Below are 24,532 nucleotides of genomic sequence, written 5' to 3' on the forward strand. Positions count from 1 at the left end.
CAACAACACAAGAAACAACTCTACACATGGACATCACTAGTTAGTCAATATCACAATCAGATTGATTATATTTTTTGCAGTCGAAGATGTAGAAGCTCTACACAGTCAGCAAAAACAAGACCAGGAGCTGATTGTGGCTCAGATCATAAACTCCTTATTGCCAAATTCAAACTTAAATTTAAGAAAGTAGGGAAAACTACTGTACCATTCAGGTATGACATAAATCAAATCTCTTATGATTTTACAGTAGAAGTGACAAATAGATTCAAGGGATTAGATCTGATAGACAGAGTGCCTGAAGAAGTATGGATGGAGGTTCATAACATTGTACAGCAGGCAGTGATGAAAATCATTACTAAGAAAAAGAAATACAAAAAGGCAAAATGGTTGTCTGAGGAGGACTTACAAATATCTGAGAAAAGAGAAGCAAACAGCAAAGGAGAAAAGGAAAGATATACCCATCTGAATGCAGAGTTCCAAAGAATAGCAGGAGAGAAGAAAGTTTTCCTAAGTGAACAATGCAAAGAAATAGAGAAAAACAATAGAATGGGAAGGACTAGTGATCTCTTTAAGAAAATTAGAGATACCAAGGGAACATTTCATGCAAAGATTGGCACAATAAAGGACAGAAAAGGTATGGACCTAATAGAAGCAGTAGATATTAAGAATAGGTGGCAAAAATACACAGAAGAACTATATAAAAAAGATCTTAATGACCCAGATAACCGTGATGCTGTGATCACTCACCTAGAGCCAGACATGTTTGAATGCAAAGTCAAGTGGCCCTTAGGAAGCATCACTTCAAACAAAGTTAGTGTAAGTGATGGAATTCCAGCTGAGCTATTTCAAATCCTAAAAGATGATGCTGTGAAAGTGCTGCACTCAATAGGCCAACAAATTTGGAAAACTCACCAGTGGCCACAAGACTGGAAAAAGTCCATTTTCACCCCAACCCCAAAGAAGGGCAATGCCAAAGAATGTTCAAACTACCACACAACTGCACTCATTTCACATGCTAGCAAAGTAATGCTCAAATTCTCCAAGCTAAGCTTCAACAGTATGTGAACCCGGAATACCAAGATGTTCAAGCTGAATTTAGAAAAGGCATAGGAACCAGAGATCAAATTGCCAACATGCATTGGGTCATAGAAAAAGCAAAGACAATGCCAGAAAAACATCTGCTTCTGCTTTATTGACTACACTAAAGCCTTTGACTGTGTGGATCACAACAAACTGTGGAAAATTCTTAAAGAGATAGGAATACCAGACCACCTTACCTGCTCCTGAGAAACCTGTATGCAGGTCAAGAAGCAACAGTTAGAACCGGACATGAAACAATGGACTGGTTCCATATTGGGAAAGGAGTATGTCAAGGCTGTATATTGTCACCCTGCTTATTTAACTTATATGCAGAGTACATCAAGAAAAATGCTGGGCTGGATGAAGCACAAGCTGGAATCAAGATTGCCAGGAGAAATACCAATAACCTCAGATATGCAGATGACACTGTCCTTACGGCAGAAAGTGAAGAGGAACTAAAGAGCCTCTTGATAAAGGTGAAAGAGAAGAATGAAGAAGTTGGCTTAAAACTCAACATTCAAAAAACTAAGATCATGGCATCCGGTCCCATCACTTCATGGGAAATAGATGGAACAATGGAAACAGTGACAGATTTTATTTTCTTGGGCTCCAAAATCACTGCAGATGGTGAATGCAGTCATGAAATTAAAAGACACTTGCTCCTTGGAAGAAAAGCTATGACAAACCTAGTCAGCATATTAAAAAGCAGAGACATTACTTTGCCAACAAAGGTCCATCTAGTCAAAGCTTTGGTTTTTCCAGTAGTCATGTATGGATGTGAGAGTTGAGCCATAAAGAAGGCTGAGCGCCAAAGAATTGATGCTTTTGAACTGTGGTGTTGGAGAAGACTCTTCAGAGTCCCTTGGACAGCAAGGAGATCAAACCAGTCAATCCTAAAGGAAATCAACCCTTAATTCATTGGAAGGACTGATGCTGAAGCTGAAGCTCCAATACTTTGGCCACCTGATGCGAAGAGCTGACTCATTGGAAAAGACCCTGATGTTGGGAAAGATTGAAGGCAGAAGGAGAAGGGGACGACAGAGGATGAGATGGCTGGATGGCATCATCGACTCAATGGACATGAGCTTGAGCAAGCTCTGGGAGATGGTGAAGGACAGGGAAGCCTGGCAGTGCTGCAATCCATTGGGTCGCAAGAGTCGGACACGACTGAGCAACTGAACAACAACCATATGCTCCAGGGCTCATCTTTCCGTAGTCAATCGTCCAGGAATGGGCGTGGTCTTCTTTGTCCCACCTGCGCAGGGAACCTAGCGAAGAAGTAAATGGGCAGAGACCACAGGAGCACCGCCCTTTACCAGAAAGTGAACGGGAAAGTCACTCAGTCGAGTCCGACTCTTTGCGACCTCATAGACTATAGCCTGCCAGGCGCCTCTGTCCATGGAATTCTCCAGGCCAGAAAACCAGAGTGGGTAGTCAATTCCCTTCTCCGGGGCATCTTCCCAACCCAGGGATGGAAACCAGGTCTCTCTCATTGCAGGAAGATTCTTTACAGTCTGAGCCACCAGGGAAGCCCAAGAATAATGGAGTGGGTAGCCTATCCCTTCTCCAGCGGATCCGACCCAGGAATCGAACCCGCGGGTTCTTTATCAGCTGAGCTACCAGGGAAGCCCAGTCAGTCAGAAGCGGCCTCGCCTAGGCCAGCCTCCAAATAGGAACTACAATTCCCAGCGGCCCCTGCGGAGGGACGGACGGACGGGGCCACGACGCGCCTGCGCAGTGGCGCAGACTCGCCCTGTGTGGTTCCCGCCAATTCTTGCGGTACTCCTCCCAGGGTGGAATACTGCGTTCCATGGAGGCGTTTGACCCTGCCGAGCTGCCCGAGCTGCTGAAGCTTTATTACCGAAGGCTCTTTCCCTACGGCCAATACTATCGCTGGCTCAACTATGGCGGAGGTGATGGAGGCAGGGAGAGGGGTGGTAGTATGTCTGCAAAGGCGTGTGAGGAGGTTTGGGGAGGGTCCCTTGGAATGACAATATGAAGTGCCTCCTGTGCGCCAGGCGTTGTGCTGGGCGCCTTCGTGCGTTATCTCGAGCCCTCTCCGTCACCCTTGAGGGGTAAATGGGCCGAGAGAGGAGGTAATGACCAGCCTACACGGCACACTGAAAGGTATAGCCGCTGCCACTACCACTAGGTGTTAGTGTGTGTGCTAAGTCGCTCGGTCATTTCGACTTTTTGCGACCCTGTGAACTGTAGCTCACCAGCTCCTCTGTCCTTGGGATTTTTCCGGCTCAAATGGTCGGACTCACTTTCCGTTTGGTGTTTACCTGCAACCACGGGTCGGGAGGGGAGCGGGTGGGGGGAGCGGGGGGAGGTATAGGGTCATAGCATGAAGCTGCAAAGTCGTGATCTGCTTAGGGACAGAGGGGCATCTCCTAAAAGAGGAGAGGTACTTAACTCTTCCCGCTTGAATTTATTAGTGCCCACCAAGGAAAGAGAGGTGGTATTACATATGGAAAATATTTCTACATCTTTATCCTCATCTTTGTAAACCCCTTCAAATTAGGAACTAGCTCTTGTCTTTTTTAACATGTAGCATAGTGTTGAGCTCAGAGGACTCATTAAAAATGTCTTCTCATTGGTTAATGTTTTAATGCTCTGAGCTGGGTAAAGTACCAAATTAACTCTAAGGTGTACATTTATTTTGCAGTGGTAAAGAATTACTTTCAGCACCGTGAATTTTCATTCACATTGCAAGATGATATTTACATTCGCTACCAATCCTTCAACAACCAAAGTGATCTGGAAAAGGAGATGCAGAAAATGAATCCATACAAGATTGATATTGGCGCAGTATATTCCCACAGAGTAAGAAATCGGCTTTTTATGTAGTTTGTTAAACCAAGAAAGGATTGGTGCCCCTAGCATTTTGAGATGAATTTGTAGTGTTTATTTTATTTGAAGAGCCACACTTTAAGCATTTTTGCAAGGAAGTTGTAAAGTAAAAAAAAAAAAAAACTTTTGATGTCCTTTGATACTTTACTGACTGGAAATCATTTGGAAATGGATTGGCTATATTCACTCTAGGACAAAAAAACTTTCAGCCAGTATCTCGCTAAAAGACTAAATGAGGTCTATTAAAAAAGAAATGTTAAAAAAAAAAAAGACTAAATGAGGGACTTCCCTGGTGGTACAGTGGATGCAGAGGACATGGGTTCGATCCCTGGTCTGGGAAGATCCCACATGCCACGGAACAACTAAGCATGTGTGCCACAACTAATGAGCCTGTGCTCTAGATCCTGGGAGCTGCAACTGAAGCCCAGGCACCCTAGAGCCCATGCTCCTCAACAGGAGAAGCCACTCCAATGAGAACCCCATGTACCGAAACTAGAGAAAGCCCATGCAGCAACAAAGAGCCAGCACAATCAAAATAAATAGATAAAGAAACATTTTTTAAAGACTAAATGAAGAATTCAGCATGGTTGAACACAGAGGATACTGGAGAGAATCATTACTGATTCTTCCATTTCTCTCACACCTATATCTGTTTCACTAGGTAATCTCTTTAGCTCTACCATAATAATATCTACTAACCACTGCTACTAGTACTACTGCCATCATCATCACCTCTTAACTGAATTATTGTAAAAACTTCCTAATACTTTGCTCCTGTAGACTCTAGACTGTATTCTCAATATGGCAGCCAAAAGGATCCTGTTAAAACAAGATCATCATGATTCATCTGCTCAAAACCATTCTCCAATGGCTTCTCATTTCACGCAGAGTAAGAGCCCCTCTCTCTCCCTCACTCACTCCATTCCTGTCACACTGACCTGTGCTCAAGCGATTTCCACTGCCTAGAACCCATTTCCCAAAGTATCTTTTTGGTTCATTTTTCTCACCTCCTTTAAGTCCTTACTCAAAGAGGCCTGCAGCCTCTCCTCCTACCCTCTCCCCTCACTGATACATTCTAAGTGCCTAGAATACTGCCAGGCAGAGAGAGTACATCATAAGTGTCTGTTGAATGAATGAACATAATTGCCCAAAATTGCCCTTCTTCCTCTCCTTAAAAATACACACAGGTAGGGAAAAGATACGCGTAGAATAATAGCTTTTGTATGGAGCTTTTTCTTAATGTTGTATAACTTGTTTTTCATATCATCCTTCATTATTCTTTTTTAAAAAGGAGAACTTAGATAATTTGGCCTAGGTTACACAATTTCTAAATGAGGGAGATAGGACCTGAATCCAGATTTTCTGACTAAATCCCAAAGGAAAGGGAGAGGAGGTAAGAAAAGGCAGACAGGGAAAATACTTTGGAGCAGGTTACTCCTCTTTAGAGATGGAGATTAAAACCAAAGTCTCTATAGAAGAGCCAAGGTGTCACTCTACTTCTCTCTAGCACAGAAGGGGGGAAAGGTGTCATTTCTTAAATTGGGCCAAGACAGGCATCTATACATCATCTTTGTGTGTTTTTATTGGTTATATATGCATGTAGTTTACAAAATCAACTACTGTTAATTAGGCTTTTTTTTTTTTTTGTCTCCTACTTTTGCCCCTGTTTTCTGTTCCCCAGAGGCAACCTTTTTTTTTTTTTGGCTGTGCTGGGTCTTAGCTGAGGCACAAGGAACCTTTAGTCTTCATTGCAGCACGTGGAATCTTTAGTTGTGGCATGTGGGATCTAGTTCCCTGACCAGGGATTGAATCCCAGGCCCCCTTGTATTGGAAGTGCAGAGTCTTAGCCACTGGACCACCAGGGAAGTCTCTCTTCCTACTTTTTGTTTTCATTTTCTCTGCTTTCTGGGGAATTTCCTCAGAGGTTTTCATTTCTGCTGTTAATGTTTTCATTTCCAAAAACGTTTTTTTTCTAACATATCCTGTACTCTTTTCATTGATGTATCTTATCTTGCTGAGGATATCAATGACAGTTTTTTACATTTTCTTTTTTTTTTTTTAATATTTATTTATTTTTGGCTGCTGCAGGTCTTAGTTGTGGCATGTGGGATCTTGCTTTCCAGACCAGGGTATGAACCTGCGTCCTTGCATTGGAAGGCGGATTCTTAACCACTGGACCACCAAGGAAACCCCAGTTTTTTACATTTTCTTCTGTTACACAGGCTGTTTTCTCTACAGTTACATTTTTTTCTGTTTTTCTACTTTTATCAGAGGTTTTCCTCATATATCTGGTAATTTCTTGCTTGTTGCTTATATTTAAGAATAGAGTACCAAATTGCTGATTGGAAGCTCTGTATACATGGCTGCAGAGAAGGCAATGGCAACCCACTTCAGTACTCCTGCCTGGAGAATCCCAGGGATGGCGGAGCCTGGTGGGCTGCTGTCTATGGGGTCACACAGAGTCGGACATGACTGAAGCGACTTAGCAGCAGCAGCAGCAGCATACATGGCTGAGATTTCTTGACTACAGAGTGATCTGGCTGGGCCATTTTATTGTGGGAAGCTCTGATGTCAGTTTCTCTAGGTCTTTGCTAGAATGAAAACTCCAGTTGATCACTGATCTGTTCCTAGAGCCTAATAACACTGCCTGACACACCTGGTGGGTCTTCAGAGAGGAATCTTCCTGTCTCCTGCCTGGGGTGGCAGTGGAAAGGTACAGAGGAGAGAGCTAGGTCTCAACATTCCACAAGTAAATGTCTAATTAATCCCCTGGATTTCTGTACAGTACAACCTTTTTTCAGCTGTACCTACTCTCCCCTTCTCAGTCCAGGGACCCTCTGTTTTATGCTCTCCAGGTAATGATTCAGGTGTCTTTGCCAGGGAAATGAAAGCACAGTCACCTAGCTCCACAGAGTAGGTTTAGCACTAACTGCTTTGTAAATAGATTTGTAATCAATCTTCCTGTTTTTAATCTCAGCTCCAGAGATACCTGTTGTCACCTATTCCTAAGACTTGGGGATTCTGAGATGTAAATTGGGTTTCTTCTTGTCCTTCTTTACTGAGAGCTGAAGATTCAGCTTTTGAATCTCCTCATAAAAGTTGTGGTGGTACTGTCTCCTCTCTGGTTCTTTTTAAAAAGTCTTATACCTGTCTTTAAAAAGAAAAAATTATTTTTGTGCAGGTTTAGAGGAAGCCAAATAAGTATTTGCATTCAGTCTACCTTCTTTACCAGATAGTCCATAGCCTCAAAGGAAACTACTTAGAGCTTGAGCCAGACTGACTTGGGAGATCTTTTTGAATTATTGAAAATTTTTAAACACATTTTTGTTACTTATATGCCCAATAACAATTAAAGGCCCTTAAAATATCTTGCAGTAGGCTACTAATTATTTATATGGACCTTTCCTTATCAGAAACCTAAAAATGTTTTATTATGATTTCTATTGATCAACAAATGTTTATTATACAATGTCATATGTCAATTATATCTCAATAGGATTATAAGAAAACAAATACTTATCGTAAAACATTGTTTTTAGTAGATGAAAGTTACACTGTCATCACTTCTGGCTGTATAGGATCAAATCAGTGAGCTTCTTTTCTATGTCAGTCACTGACAGACTTGGCATTATATGGTTTCTTTCCTTCTCTTTGGCCCCTTTTTCTTTTTAGGTAGGAAATAAGCATATCTGACAGTGTGGCAGCTCTTATAGAAACTGATTGATATTTTGTCCCTTTAGCCCAATCAACACAATACAGTGAAGCTGGGAGCTTTCCAGGCTCAGGAAAAAGAACTGGTGTTTGACATTGACATGACAGACTATGACGATGTGAGGAGATGTTGCAGGTGAGTTCCACATGCTTTGCTAGTAGGGTGGGTGATATCACTGACAGTGAGTAATGATCATTCTGCCCCAGTTCTGCAGACATATGTTCCAAGTGCTGGACCCTCATGACGATGGCCATACATATCATCGACCGAGCACTGAAAGGCAAGTATTACGGGTCACATGCAAGAATCTTTTTTTCTTCTGAATATTAATCTGTCTACACCATTTTATAATCAATTCTCATAAATTTCTGACATGTTTCTTTGAAATATATGATGGGAAAATAAAAGATTAAAGTTGTAGTTAAAACTTTGATAAAGCTATTGATCAAATCATGTAATTTTTTTCCCAATTCAGTCATCTGTTGAGCAACTGTTGCATGCCAGTTACTGTCCTAAGTGAGGGAACTATGAAAGATAACAATTCTTACCTCAAGTAAGTTATGCAGTCTAAAGAGGAAACAAGAAAATTCAGGATTACATATATGTTAATTTGCACAGGGTGCTATGGGGATATAGAACAGCAGGAGTGCAGACAGGAATGGGAAGCTATTAGATCAGAAAAGGCTTCCTGGAAGAGGTGATGGTAAGGATGACAATGATAACGACTAACTTATATAAGAGGCTTATTATGTACCAGGCACTGCTCCAAACACTTTAAATTTGTTACCTTTTGTAATATTCTTAAACTGGGTCTTTAGAGAGAAATGGCAATTGGTCAGGGAGAGAAGTGGAAGTACTGGGGCATGAAGAAATTCTTAGCAGAGTGACCAGGATAAGTAAAGAACTGAAGGCAAGAGCTCAGGGTGCATGGGAAACTACAAATAATGTACAGTTGACCCTTGAAAAACATGGGTTTGAACAGCGCAAGTCTACTTATACAGATTTTTTTCAATAGTAAATACTGCAATACTATATGCTCCATAGTTGGTTAAATCTGCAGATATGGAACTGCAAATACAGAGGAACTGCTGATGCAGAGGAACTCGTCCTTTTATATATATACATATATACATATACATACACATATATATGTATAGATACATACACATACAACTTATTTATTTATTTGTTGGCTGCACCGGGTCTTCATCACTAGGCATAGGCTTTCTCTAGTTGACAAGGAGGGCTATTCTTCGTTATGGTGTGCAGGCTTTTCTTATTGCAGCGTACAGGCTAAGTAGTTGTGGCACACAGGCTTAGTTGCCCCATGCCATGTGGAATTTTCCCCGACCAAGGATCAAACTTGTGACGCCTGCATTGGCAGGCAGATTCTTAACCACTGGACCACCCAGGAAGTTCAAGGAACTGTTTCTATGGAGGGCCAACCATAAGTTTTCTGTGGATTTTCTAGTGGGAGGGTTGGCATCCCATTTTGTTCAAGGGTCAACTGTAGTATAGTTAAGATGAGTACATGTGGATAACAGGTAAAAAAAATCAAGCTAGAGAAATATGCAAGAACCAGAAATTTACAAATCTATTTTAAAACCGATTATTTCTTCCCTCCTCAGAGGACTTTGGATTTAAACATCGTCTCTGGGTATATTCTGGAAGGAGAGGTGTTCATTGTTGGGTCTGTGATGAATCAGTTAGAAAACTGTCCTCTGCAGTACGTTCTGGGATAGTTGAATATTTGAGTCTTGTAAAGGTAAGATCTTCTTAATGATAGTTTACATTTGTTCGTTAGCTAGACATTACCCAGCCTTGTATGCTTAGTAACAAAAGCAAACTATCTTTTAAGCATTCATATTTCAGAGTAAATGATTTTACCAGTAGATCGGTTAAAATCATAGTAGTTACATTTTTTAAGATATCTCATATTTTGCTGTAAGTATCCTTTGTGGCAAAAGGAAGTTTAGTTTACTTTTCTAGTCCAAGTATGTCAAGTAAAGTTAACCAAGAAAATTACAGGTATTGAGACTGTATAAAATGGCATCCAAGATTCTATGCTTTAACAGAATTTAATCAATATCTTCAGAACACGTTAAAGAAATTTTTGATTTATTTCATTTATGTTATATAATATACATGAAGTTTTTTTTGTTTGTTTTTTTTTTGATGGTTTGTTTTTCAGGGTGGTCAAGAAGTTAAGAAGAAAGTTCACCTAAGTGAAAAAATTCACCCTTTTGTCAGGTCTGTTGGGGAAGACTCCATGAAATTTAAGTTGTGTCTGATTTACCTGCATGTGTTTTTAGAATTACCTTATCAATTTTCTGCACCAGGGTAGCATTTTACAACAATAATAGAATTAATTAATTGTCTATTTTGTACATTCCAGTATTCTTGATAGGTGTTTCACAAATGTTATTGGTCTTCACAACAACCTCATTAGATACATGATGGTTATCTCCACTTACAGATGAGAGAAGTGAGATTTGGAGAGATTATATAATTTGTTTGGCTTTATGCAAGTAATTATTAAAATCAGGATACATGTCCTCGTCTGCTTGATTCCAAAGACCATACCCTTTCCACTGAATTCACTACTTCTCTAGGATAATGGAAACAGCATTGCATTAGAAGTAAGAATCCCTATTCTGCCACTTAAATATGACCTTGATAAAATATTAGAGACTCTGTTTCTTATCAGTATGGGAAGAACAATGTCTACTCCATCTATCTCAGAGTTGTGGCAGAGATTAAATGAAACAGTAGAGGGGCCCTGGCAGTCCAGTGGTTAAGACTCTCTGCCTCCACTGCAGGGGTCATGGGTTCAGTCCCTGACTGGGGAACTAAGATCCTGCATGCTGTGTGCTGTGTAGCCAAAAAAATAATAATAATAATAAAATAAAAGCTAGTAACCTAACATACATATATATATACATAAAATAATAGATGAAAGTCTACTTTCAAAATGCAGAGCACTTTGTAAGTGTTGAGATGCTAAAGCAACCAATTCAGAATAGAAACTGCAGATTATATCCCACATCCTACTACTGATATATTATTACATTGTCCTGACTTGGTTGCTTTCTGCCCTTGTTACATGTCTATGATGCTATTAACCTTCTAAATTGTGGGATTTAAGAAGTAAACATTTCTTAAATATCTAGTCTAAGCCAAGTACTATGCTAGGTTCTTTCCCCTTAGAGTGTTTCATTTAACTCTCAACCCTGTGAAGAGGTATAATTCCCATTTTATCTAATTAAGTTCTAGAAATTCAGTGAAAATAAGTACTAGCCTCCCTAGTGAACAAAAGCCATGTGCCATATATGTCACTAATAGTGTTGGGACTTTTGTTATTATTGTTCCTACAGAAAGTCTATAAACATAATAAAAAAATACTTTGAACAATATGCCTTAGTTGATCAAGATATTCTTGAGAATAAAGAAAGCTGGGATAAAATTTTAGCCCTTGTTCCTGAAAATATCCTTTCCCAAGACTATTTCTATGTGACCTACTTATACTGACCCATGATATTATAAATTTGTTCTACCTTCATGTTCTCATGTACTTACATAGTTTTAATCTTTTTTACACAAAACATCTCCTGTATTTCTGCATTTTTTTTTATCTTTAGTCTGGAATACAATAAGAAGTGAGGCTGTTTTGTAAATAAATTTCCTCATTTTGGAAGTTGATCCTCCTAAAATTAGTGACTACTTAACGGATCCAAAATCATCATCAAAATAAATACAGATCACAGACCAGTTTTACCTTAAACCTTATAGCTATTTTGGCATTCTTTCTGTCGTACCTAATACAGTTTAACGGGAATTTTTCTAAGGTTTTGTGTTTAATATTTGTATTTTAGAAAACAATACTTTCTATGTAATCTTTAGATATCCTTGTGGTAATACACATTGAAAATAAGTTGTTCATTGATGTACCCTAAATGAGTGTGTTCCTTAATGATCCATCACCAATGCGTGATGAACTTCAACAAGGCTTCCAAAGGCATAGCAGTTCACTTCAGCGTTGGGAGAATTTGAAGAACACCATCAGCAAATATCAGGTATATTCCATTGAAATCTGTATTACAAATACAATAATGCAATTCTTAATTAAATTCTCATTTTTTTGCTTACTAAGTTAAAGATGGTTGAAGATCATTTTTTCACCACCTTAAAGAAATCTTCAAAAGTTCCTACTGATCCTCATGCTGGACTTGGTTCTGTTTTTAGAAAAACAACAAAAACGACAAATGTGGACCCTGGCTTGAGTGGGAGATCATGCTCCAGTACTGTTTTCCACGACTGGATGTCAATGTTAGCAAAGGAATCAATCATTTACTGAAGAGCCCTTTTAGTGTTCATCCTAAAACAGGTACTATGTAAAAAAAAAAATAAGAAAAACAAGAAAAATCAAAGTTATTTTTTGTTATAGAAAGCACGTCACTGGGTATGAATGTCTGAAATAGTAAAGCTTGAAGAATTGTTCTGTCAGCTAATATCTGAGTTAACTTATTTTTCCATTGTCAGTTAGTAGCTATTTGATGAGTTTCCACTATGTAAATAATTTTCAGTTGGGTTTCTAAGGTTCAGTGTTAGAACTAGAGTTGGAGAGGAACTTGAAAATCACAGAACAGCAGCACATATTATACAGGTGAGAAAACAGTGGCTCAAGAGGTTAAAGTGATTTGTCCACAGTCTTAAATCAAATTTTGGGGAATTCCCTGGCAATCCAGGGAGGTTAGGACTCGGCACTTTCACTCATGGGGACCAGGTTCTATTGCCATTCGGAGAACTAAGATCCCACAAGCCTCGCAGTATGGCCAAAAGTAAAAAAATTATGTCAGAGCTGATAACAGAGTTCAGTTCTTAAGACTCAAAGTTCTGTGCTTTTTAGAAATAGAATCACAGATGTAGAGGACAAACTTCTGGTTACCAAGGTGGAAGCAGGGGTTGGGATGAATTGGGAGACTGGGATTGACATATATACACTACTATGTAAATAAATAATGGGAACCTACTGTATAGCTCAGGAACCTGTACCAATTATCTGTGGTAACTTAAATGAGAAGGAAATCTTAAAAAGGGGGGGATATATGTATACATAGAACTGATTCATTTTGCTGTACAGCAGAAATTAACAACACTATAAGGCAACTATATTCCAATTTAAAAAAAAGTTCCACGCTCTTTCCATTATGCTGCCTCCCTCAGGTCTTTTTCAGTAGATTTAGCTTTCTTCTTTCACTCTTCTGGATAAGATTTGATGGACTAAAACTGACTTTACAATAAGTATGATAGTAGATATATTGGCATAAACTTTGCTCCATTTAGTTGTCCTTTTTAGTGTCAACAATCCAACTCTGCCACTTGCTGTGGGAAGTTAAGCAAACTACCCTTGGTTTTAGCATCTGTACAGTGGAGATACCTCAGTGGTTTATGGTGAAGATCTAAAAGGTAAAATGCTTAGAAAAGTGTCTGTCATATTCAATTGTCATATTCAATACTCCCAAATTGCCTAGTTTTCTATAATAGTCTACAATGACTCTGTAGTGTATACATTTATATAGCCCCTTTTCAAAAAATGCCAATTATGTGTTTTTAGTTTATTTTGGTAATAAGCTTAATGTTTCTTAATATTTATCTTAATATTCTAGAGCTTCAGTGAGTATTCCCCTTATTTAATATTCAAGATTTGAGTAACTAATTCATTCACTCCTAAGTATACATTTTTGTTATGTATTTTTCCCATTAAATGGCTATAGTCTTTTCACTCTGCCTTCCACCAGTAACTCCCAATTCCGTTAATTATTTTGTTAGTCACCTGCCATTCTTTAAATTCATTATCTCATTTTTCAGATATGAATTTTATGTCATGTCCCAGTTGTGGATTTTGTAAAAGGGTAATATATCATTTATATTATTTCCAAAGATGCTTAACACATAGGTGTCTGTTTTGATTTCAGCAAATTAATCAAAGTAATGGAGTAAACTACTTCCATCTATTTTGTGTTCTATCTTCAGGACTCACTAAATTTGAGATTGTTCCGTACTTACATATTGGAGGATATAGGGAAGAGGAAAACAGAAATCAAAATAGATATAAGAGCAACTAGGTAATAGCTCAACAGTCTTTCACATCTATTTTTTGGTGTTTTTAGAGAAATAAAAGGCACACCTAATGTGAAAGTACTTTTTTTTTAAAGACCCAATTTTATTGTATTTATGTATTTTTTGAAACTTTTTGGCCACATGGCATGTGGGATCTTAGTTCCCCAGTCAGGAATAGAACCAAACCCCCTGCATTGGAAGTGTGGAGTCTTAACCATTGGACCTCCAGGGAAGTCCCAAAAGTACTTTTAATTTATATTTCTAAATAAATATCTTAACAGATTAGTGTAACCCTCTTTCTAAGCCTTAAAGTTTTAGCCAAAAATAACTCATAGGACACAGCCTATAATTATTTGTATTGTACAATATTCAGTTTATAATTTTTTGTTTCTCACAGGTCGCATTTCTGTGCCTATTGACTTACAGAAAGTGGATCAGTTTGATCCATTTACTGTTCCAACCATAAGGTATGTTCCAGATCACTGATCACTCCTTTTTTGTTTGTGACTGTTGTAAATGTGAAGTAAATTGGATTAGATCCCTTCTGGAGGGGCAGCTTCTCTGAGGCTGTATGATGGTGCCCTTCCAGAAGAGCATTTCCTAGTGACACAAGTTTTTCAGCTACTATTATGCAAAAAAAAAAAAAGTTCAAGTAAGTTTGAGAAATGTTGACTTAAGCAAAATTTCTAGTCTTTAATATGCTAACATGCATGGAAAACTCCAGAAAGAGAGTATGATGTTTAAAATATCCCAAATTCAGTTGGCCACATTTTTTTCACAGAAAATCTTGTGAGATTCATGTGTTTTCATATACTGGGTAATGTTGACCAAGAATCAACTTTAAAATTATCTTCTTCTATTATTTGTAGTTCCATTTGCCATGAATTGGATGTTATTTCTACTAAAGAAGAAAAAGAGAACGGAGCTGAATCTGATATTAAACACAGAACCAGAGGTAGGTTAGTATATTGAGGTCTCACTTTAACATAATCTTTTTACATTGACGTCTTTCTGTGACTCCAGTAATTAATTCGCCTTGGATTCAGACAGGATGGATCATTGTTTATCCTGAAACCAGCTCAGTAGCAAATAATGCATTCACAATGTTTCTCTCCTTCATCAGTTGCCCAGATGGTACTGTTGAATCCAATGTGAGTCAACACATATTCACAAAGTAACATTTAATGCCAGGATCTATACTGAAAGATTAAATTGTCAATTGATTTTGACAGTTGTTTGAACCTCATAGTCTTAGATTCAATAACTACTTACTTAACAACTACTATGTATGCAGTATTTTGTTCTCTACTTTGTTTTTGTATCCAGATGAGTGTTATGTTATATATATATATGTCTGAACTGTAACTGAATTGTATATTCAAGTATTTGAAGGAGCTGGGAATATAAAACTATCTGTTAGTGAAAGTCAAATCTTATACCAACACCCAAGAGACACTATAGCAATAGTTCAACAGTACTTCCTATGATGAAAATGTCATGCACTGTCCAAATGGTAATCACTAGCCTTTTCACATGACTTTTGAGAACTTGAAATGTGAGAAACTGAATTTTTAGCTTCATTTAATTTAAATAGCCTCATGTGACTCGTGACTACTATAATAGGCAGAACAGATCTCTGATTGATCTTTTTAGTCAAATGTTGCTACCTTTCTTTCAGAATCCAAGCTCAAATGTCACTTCATATATTTCAGCTCTAACATAAACAACGTACATTCCTCCATCAATATTTATAGAATGATTACAAGCATTCTGTTTAAAATAATGGAAAAAAGTCTCTAACAAATAAACTGGATAATAATAAACTGAAAAAAAAGAACTCAGGGAAAATAAACAATGCCAGCAACAGAGGAAACCATTTTTTAAAAAAACTTTTATCCTCAGAGATTAAGAGAAGACAGTGTATCCATGAAGCAAGACCAGAATGCTATGACAAAACATTCAGAATAAGAAAGAGGTCTTAGAACTCAAAAACATAATCGTTAGAATAAAACTTTCGTTGGAAGGGCTAGAAAAGAAAAGAGATTTCCTAGAAAGTAGTAGAAAAAAGACAAGTTAGTTATGGTTTTTAAGGAGGAAAAAGATAAAATTAAAGACTGATTCAGGAGGTCTAATATCTGACAGAAAAAGAACAAATAAAACAGGGAGGGAAAATATTGTCAAAATTATATATGAAAACATCCCAGAAATGAGCCCTTTGTTGAAAGGGCTCAACATAATGAGAATGATATGCCTAAACCAAGGCACATCGTTTTGAAATTTAACACTCAAAATTAAGATAAGATCTTAAGAGCTTTCAGACCCCTTCCTACAATCCCTCCCCACAAAAAAGCCATGGACCTAGGAATAGCCTTAAATTTCTAAGTAAAAATGGAAGTATTCATTTTTAGAAGTAAGTGCTAGAAAAGAAAAAAGTAGTTGCCATTCAAGAGGATGGAAAGGTTAGAATTAGGGCAGGGAGCTGCTATTTTTTTCCATATAAACCTGTTAGTACTATTTTACTTTTTTTTTTTTTTTAACAAATTACTTTTAACACAACTTTTAAAATTTAATAGCATCTCTTTGTGGACATCTTTTTACTTTGTTCAGAGGTTTTAAGGAAGCAAGTTTTGGCTCCCTATAAGGAGAAGCTTTATAATAAATATGTGTTCAGAAATAAACTGCACTTTTAAGTATTCATAAAGGCTATTAGCCATGAGTAAGTCAGGGATGTTTTAGATGAGGTGGGAGGCTGGCATAGGTGATATTTAAGTTCCTTATTTCTTTAATTTCTATGATTCTAAACTTTTGTCCATTTTCATATTAGTACCATTTGCTTCTTCCCTTCTACTTCCCAAATACTGGTATGTTCTCTACCCTCCTCTCTGACTATCTACTTAAATCTTTTTTCTGAGACCCAGTTCATAGCTACCTCAGTCAATTTTGATTGGTCAGTTCTTTGGACACAAAATTATCTGTATGCTTGTTTGGCCTTTAATTATATATTGTCTTCTGTTACTACATAGAGGAGTTGTTTTTCCAATTCATTTAAAAGCTTCTTGAAGGAATTCCCTGATGGTATGGTGGTTAGGATTCCATCCCTCCACTGCAAGGAGCCCAGGTTCCATCCCTGGTCAGAGAACTAAGATCCTGCAAGCCTCACAGTTCAGTTCAGTTCAGTTCAGTCGCTCAGTCGTGTCCGACTCTTTGCGACCCCGTGAATTGCAGTATGCCAGGCCTCCCTGTCCATCACCAACTCCCGGAGTTTACCCAAACTCATGTCCATGGAGTCGGTGATGCCATCCAGCCATCTCATCCTCTGTCGCCCCCTTCTTCTCCTGCACCCAATCCTTCCCAGCATCAGGGTCTTTTCCAATGTGTCAGCTCTTCACATGAGGTGGCCAAAGTGTTGGAGTTTCAGCCTAAACATCAGTCCTTCCAACGAACACCCAGGACTGATCTCCTTTAGGATGGAATGGTAGGATCTCCTTGCAGTCTAAGGGACTCTCAAGAGTCTTCTCCAACACCACAGTTCAAAAGCATCAATTCTTCGGCACTCAGCTTTCTTCACAGTCCAACTCTCACATCCATTCATGACTACTGGAAAAACCATAGCCTTGACTAGACGGACCTTTGTTGGCAAAGCAGTATCTCTGCTGTTTAATATGCTATCTATGTTTGTCATAACTTTCCTTCCAAGGAGTAAACGTCTTTTAATTGCATGGCTGCAGTCACCATCTGCAGTGATTTTGGAGCCCAAAAATGTAAAGTCTGACACTGTTTCCACTTTTTCCCCATCTATTTCCCATGAAGTGATGGGACCGGATGCCATGATCTTAGCTTTCTGAATGTTGAGCTTTAAGCCAACTGTTTCACTCTCCTCTCTCACTTTCATCAAGAGGCTTTTTAGTTCTTCACTTTCTGCCATCAGGGTGGTGTCATCTGCATATCTGAGGTTATTGATATTTCTCCTGGCAATCTTGATTCCAGCTTGTGCTTCTTCCAGCCCAGCGTTTCTCATGATGTACTCTGCATATAAGTTAAATAAGCAGGGTGACAATATACAGCCTTGACATACTCCTTTTCCTATTTGGAACAAGTCTGTTGTTCCAGACTGAACAAGTCTGTCCAGTTCTAACTGTTGCTTCCTGACCTGCATACAGGTTTCTCAAGAGGCAGGTCAGGTGGTCTGGTATTCCCATCTCTTTCAGAATTTTCCACAGTTTATTGTGATCCACACAGTCAAAGGCTTTGGCATAGTCAATAAAGCAGAAATAGATGTTTTTCTGGAACTCTCTTGCTTTTTCGATGATCCAGCGGATATTGGCAATTTGATCTCTGGTTCCTCTGCCTTTTCTAAAACCAGCTTGAACATCTGGAAGTTCACAGTTCACGTATCGCTGAAGCCTGGCTTGGAGAATTTTGAGCATTACTTTGCTAGCGTGTGAGATGAGTGCAATTGTGTGGTAGTTTGAGCATTCTTTGGCATTGCCTTTCTTTGGGATTGGGTTTAAAACTGACCTTTTCCAGTCCTGTGGCCACTGCTGAGTTTTCCAAATTTGCTGGCATATTGAGTGCAGCACTTTCACAGCATCATCTTTCAGGATTTGAAATAGCTCAACTGGAATTCCATCACCTCCACTAGCTTTGTTCATAGTGATGCTTTCTAAGGCCCACTTGACGTCACATTCCAGGATGTCTCGCTCTGGGTGAGTAATCACACCATTGTGATTATCTGGGTTGTGAAGATCTTTTTTGTACAGTTTTTCTGTGTATTCTTGCTACCTCTTCCTAATATCTTCTGCTTCTGTTAGGTCCATACCATTTCTGTCCTTTATCGAGCCCATCTTTGCATGAAATGTTCCCTTGGTATCTCTAATTTTCTTGAAGAGATCTCTAGTCTTTCCCATTCTGTTGTTTTCCTCTATTTCTTTGCATTGATCACTGGGGAAGGCTTTCTTATCTCTCCTTGCTATTCTTTGGAACTCTGCATTCAGATGGGAATATCTTTCCTTTTCTCCTTTGCTTTTTGCTTCTCTTCTTTTCACAGCTATTTGTAAGGCCTCCTCAGACAGCCATTTTGCTTTTTTGCATTTCTTTTCCATGGGGATATTCTTGATCCCTGTCTCCTGTACGATGTCACGAACCTCTGTCCATAGTTCATCAGGCACTCTGTCTGTCAGATCTCATCCCCTGAATCTCTTTGTCACTTCCACTGTATAATCATAAGGGATTTGATTTAGGTCATACCTGAATGGTCTACTGGTTTGCCCTACTTTCTTCAATTTAAGTCTGAATTTGGCAATAAGGAGTTCATGATCTGAGCCACAGTCTGCTCCCGGTCTTGTTTTTGCTGACTGTACAGAGCTTCTCCATCTTTGGCTGCAAAAAATATAATCAAGCCTCACAGAGTGGCCCAAATAAATAAATATTTTAAAACATAAAAATTTCTTTAGATGAAGTAGTATGTATGGATTATACTTTTTTATAGTTTAGCATAGTACTCAATATATAATTATGGTATGTGGGATCTTAGTTCCTGACCAGGGATGGAACCCTACCCTGCAGTGGAAGCATGTGGTCTTAACCACTGGACCACCAGAGAAGTCCCTGGTTCCTTTTTTTCTTTTTCTTTAAATTCTTTTTAGTAAACTATTATGAGTATCCTTAATTCCATGCAGATAAAATCCAAATCTCATCCTGATCTCAATTAGATTTTTCCGTTCCTTTGGGTATTAATTATAGATTGTATAATTAAATGGATGATTAAGATTCTGTATTCAAAGTTTTATATACATTTTTAAGACTATTTTATAAATCAAAGAATACCTGTACTTAATACATGTGACTATAAACTTCTGATTGTTTCCAGAAGGTATGGCCCTCATTTCTCATTTTCAGTGTTTTGATCTGTTGGTAAAACTATTTATTATTGAAGCCACAATTTCCAAAGAAAGGAGTGTTTGGTGGGACTTAATACATAGCAATAGATGATGTTGGTCTAATACCAGAAAGCCTGACTACTAGAGTAGTTGTATACACATGGTTTGGATGTTTTAGAGCAGCACTGTCTATAATACATTAGCCACATGTGGCTATTAGGCATTTGAAATGTGGCTAGTATAACCAAAGAACAGGGTTTTGTTTTGTTTTTTTTAATTTTAATTAATTTAAGCTTAAAAACTGATAACTGATTCAGTTATTGGAAAACTTTTAAGCATGTTAGAAAAATTAGTTATATGAGCTTGCTTTTTTACCTACATATTTTATAATTTAAATCTAGATCAAGTATTTCCAATGATATAATAATATAGTATCTGTTAATAAATTGAGTTATACTTTAAGTACAAAATACTAGATTTCAAAGACTTAGTATGAAAGAATGTAAAATATTTCAATCTTTAATGGCAACCTACTCCAGTATTCTTGCCTGGAAAATCCCATGGTTGGAGGAGCCTGGTAGGCAACAGCCCATGGGGTCACAAAAGTCGGACACAACTGAGTGACTTCACTTACTTTTTATCATATGTTGAAATATTTTAGATATAATGGGTTAAATAAAATATACTATTAAAATTAATTTCACCTTTTTAATGTGGCTACTAGAATGTTTTAAATTATACATTCCTCATTATTTTCTATTGGACAGCACCATTCTATAGAATTTTTTTTTTATGGAATTTTTACAAGAGACTAAAAGTTATACTTTCATGTTATTCTTGCTACCAAAATGCTAATTATAACTCATGGTCTTCATAATTTAGATTATAAGAAGACCAGTCTAGCTCCTTTTGTAAAAGTTTTTGAGCAGTTTCTTGAAAACCTGGATAAATCCCGAAAAGGAGAACTTCTCAAGAAGAGTGGTAAGATTCTATACCTTTCCCTTATAGCTATTTTGATCTTAGTATGGGCAGTTTAAAACACCTAGCAAGTGAACAATTTTTAGAGCTCTAATCTTTGCCCTCTCAAGAAAAGTTACTCGTTCATCTTACTATCTTTAGTGTTTTGAAAACTGAGGTCCCTTAGTTCAATTCAGCACATACTCATTTAACACTTTCTATATGTCAGGTTCTATGAGAAAAATAAAAATGAATTATACAAGGATGAATTCCACACCATGGCTCCCTGCCCTTATGGAGTACTAACTGATACCAAAAAAAAAGTATAAAATGCTAAAAAAAAAACGATAGCGGTCTCATCTGACTGAGAGAACCTGGGAAGATTTTATACGAAAAGAATGGCATTTAACTCTATTCAGTGAACTACTGTATGAATTCTCATCCCCAGGGCCAATATATCATGCCTTGAGGTAGGAGTAGGAATTCCACAAACAGAGATTTGATGAGATAAAGATACAGGAGTGGAGAAAGGAGACAGGTTGTTCATTCTCAAAGGAATAGCAGAAACAAAGGCATAGAAGCAGAAAAGCATCAAGTCACTCTAGAGGCCATCAAGTAGTATAGCTTATTTGGAAAAAGATGCATCAGGAAGTGATGAGATAGAAATGCAAAGAAGCCACAGTGTAGATTGCCTTGAATTCCAGTCTTGGGAGTCTGAGTTTAAGTCACGTGAACAGGGAAGCAATTAAAGCTTTTTGAGGAAGGGAGTGCCATGATTTGTAGTTGTATCTAGAAATATGAATCTACTAGCAGTATCTGGGGAGAAACAGGGAATAGATTGAGCTATTAATATTGGGACAATAGAGCTGGAGATCTCCCAAAGTGCAGATACTGGAGCCATCCTTGAAACTTGGTAATGATTTTTTTGGAAGCTGAAAGATCTAAGTATAAGTGTCACAGAAGCCAAGCAAGAGGAAAGTTTCAATGAGCTCATCAAGTTCTTTGACTAGGAGACACCCAAGCATATGTGTAAGGCAAAAGGAAAAAAATCAGTAGTATTATTCAAGAGATTGATGAATACCATAGAATATTGGCCATGTTATAGAAATACAAGCCCCCTTTCCACTTTATTTTTGAATAAAATGTGTGATGATTAAATAGTAGTGCCTAAGATAATGCTCTACTCATAGTAGACACTCAAATACGTGCTGTTGAATGAACAGTGATGACTCTGAACTTGGAAAGCCTCAGTGAAGCTGCCATTCCAACGGGGCATATTAAGTCCTTTGTATTGTTCTGTACTAACTCAGCCTATAATGTGGGCTTCAGCAAATGTGAAAGCAAATCTTTATGCATGATGTGAATTTAATGGAAGTATTAAGCAAATCAGAATGTGAAATAAATGAGCTTTGTTTTCCTTTACTATCCTTGATAAAAATCTATTCTATTTTAGATTTACAAAAAGACTTCTGAAGATAACAACTCCTTTTATATGAATATGGATTATCTTCTGCCTTCAACCAAGAATCAAATACTTCAAGAGCCATTTAATAAATGTAACAGAACTGTGTATGTGTCTTAATGCTCAAAGCAAAATTTCCTTTTCTTGAGAAATAATTATGTTGAAAAGATTCGAGAAACCACCAAAGGAGAATGTTCAGATTCCTGGAAGGAGCAATAATGGGAGGATATAAGTGAATGCAGATTAATCTGTAAAATTTAATATTATAATTCTAAGATTACTGATACAGATACTAACTTCTAGTAGTTGCCATATATAGAAGTCAGTGAGTAGTAGTATGACCAAGACTTTAATGTCAGCTCACCAGATTCAACCTTCATATTTCTAGGTGTATGAGGGTTTTGTTCTTAAGTCTTAAACACTTAAGTTATTTATACCTGGAGTGTGTATTCAGTAACTTCCTCATTTTGTTTACTGACATTTTTATTGGTCAGGCCACACCCCACTCTCTGTCTTTTAAAAAATCATTTTAAAATGCGCATCTAAACCTACTATAACTTTACTTCAAAAGATATGACTTAATACTGTTAAAATATTAGAGCCTAGTAGAGTATTTTTTACAACTGTTGGCAATTGTAACTACTAACTTCTTCCCTCAAAGAATAATTTTCTAAGCAATTTAGAAAAAATAACCCACTTCACCAGGATAAAACTTTTTGTACTTGTCAAAACACATGGACTTTGTATATCTCCAGACACTTAAATTTAATTTTAAAGGTTTCATTTCTTCCATATTTGATTTCATGTGATAGATTTTGAAAAGTCAGATTTCTTTTGCTTGGTTTTACAGCCATTCTAAAGACAGAACAGTCCTTCTGGTTTACATTGTCTTTTGAGAAACATTGAGAAGCAGGCTTTCAGGCTGGCGCTTTCTGTGGGGTATGAAAATTTTCCTTTCTTTACATTACCTATAACATTGTTTCCACCATAGCCACAGTCTTTTTCTTTTGTCTTTTGACTTATATAAAACAGATTGTGTAATACAGTCAACACACTGAAATGCCTTGCATTTCTTTCTCTTTTCTAATTTTTTAAGAAAAAGATTAAAGACTATTGTGTAAAATTCCTCTGTTAAACTTCTGTTTGGTATATATTGTTCAGTCTTTTTGGAAAACAGTAACTGGTTAATTAAAACTCCTGAATACAAAATTGCTAAAGACTCATTAGTCCATCTTAAGTATTCAGGATGAGAGGAGAAAGACTGGGATTACCTGTTCAACAAACGCTGCATTAAAGCAATATGTCGAGCATTAAAGCATTTTAATGCTTTAATATTAGAGCCCTTAATAAAAACTGGTGTAACAGCCCATAAAATAAACTACAGAATATATTGTGCTTGTATATAACAATGTCTGGTTCTTGAAAACAGCAGAAACTCGTCCAAAGACAGTTCTCTAACTGATTTGTCAACTCATCCATGTGTGAAAATTGTAGAAACAAAGGGCACAGAACTTGTTTCCATCTTCAAACTTGCCCAGTTTATAAAGAAACCCAAAGAAAGAAAGTACATCCTTCCTTAGCTAACGATTAACAGTTCTAAGTCAGTGGGCTTGCTGGGAAAGAAAGGGGAGTAGTCAGAATGTTTTACTTATCTAAGGCCACAGTTGGCTATTATGGGCCCTTCTGAAGGTAAATGGAATGCACTGAAAGCCTCCCAGATCACTATTAAGCAGAAATTCTATCAAAAATTTTAATAGTAGCAATAAGTTAGCTTACATTACCTTCCTAATAATCCTGTGAAGTAATCCTCACCACTATAGTAAAATAGTGAAATTTTAAAGTAGCTTTTAGAGCATTTAAAATATTCACTGCTTAAAAGCGTTAGGCGTTCAGTCATGTCCAACTCTTTGGGACCCTATGGACTGTAGCCCTCCAGGCTCTGTCCATTGGATTTCCCAGGAAAGAATACTGGAGTGGGTTGCCATTTCCTTCTCGGGGAACTTCCCCACCCAGGAATGCAACCCTCATCTCCTGCATTGCAGGCAGATTATTTACCATCTGTGACAATAGGAAGCCCACTTATCTTAAAAGGTAGCCACAATTGTCTTAAAGCCACTAGCTTTTACGTGTATTTATAGTGTGGTGTTGGAGAAGACTCGAGAGTCCCTTGGACTGCAAGGAGATAGAACCAGTCCATCCTAAAGATCAGTCCTGGGTGTTCCTTGGAAGGACTGATGTTGAAGCTGAAACTCCAATACTTTGGCCACCTGATGCGAAGAGCTGACTCATTTGAAAAGACCTTGATGCTGGGAATAATTGAGGGCAGGAGGAGAAGGGGACGACAGAGGATGAGATGGTTGGATGGCGTCACTGACTCAATGGACATGGGTTTGGGTAGACTCTGGCAGTTGGTGATGGACAGGGAGGCCTGGCATGTTGCAGTTCATGGGATCGCAAAGAGGCGGACAC

General features: G+C 37.8%; 1 protein-coding gene across 1 annotated transcript; it reads left to right on the top strand.

The window, feature by feature from the left end:
• The first annotated feature begins 2,814 nt into the window (after positions 1–2,814).
• PRIM1 (DNA primase subunit 1) lies at positions 2,815–23,464 on the top strand. Its single transcript, XM_081483323.1, has 13 exons — positions 2,815–2,993; positions 3,749–3,906; positions 7,674–7,780; positions 7,852–7,925; positions 9,274–9,410; positions 9,837–9,895; positions 11,020–11,129; positions 11,627–11,718; positions 11,888–12,029; positions 14,163–14,232; positions 14,635–14,720; positions 20,527–20,625; positions 22,055–23,464. Exons 1-13 carry the CDS (start codon positions 2,891–2,893, stop codon positions 22,072–22,074), a joined length of 1,257 nt encoding a protein of 418 aa, XP_081339449.1. The 5' UTR covers positions 2,815–2,890; the 3' UTR covers positions 22,075–23,464.
• The last annotated feature ends 1,068 nt before the right edge of the window (positions 23,465–24,532 follow it).

This window comes from Giraffa tippelskirchi, chromosome 4 (genome assembly GCF_054371585.1).
Source record: "Giraffa tippelskirchi isolate mGirTip1 chromosome 4, T2T-mGirTip1v1.2.pri, whole genome shotgun sequence".
In the NCBI taxonomy this organism is placed as follows: Eukaryota; Metazoa; Chordata; class Mammalia; order Artiodactyla; family Giraffidae; genus Giraffa; species Giraffa tippelskirchi.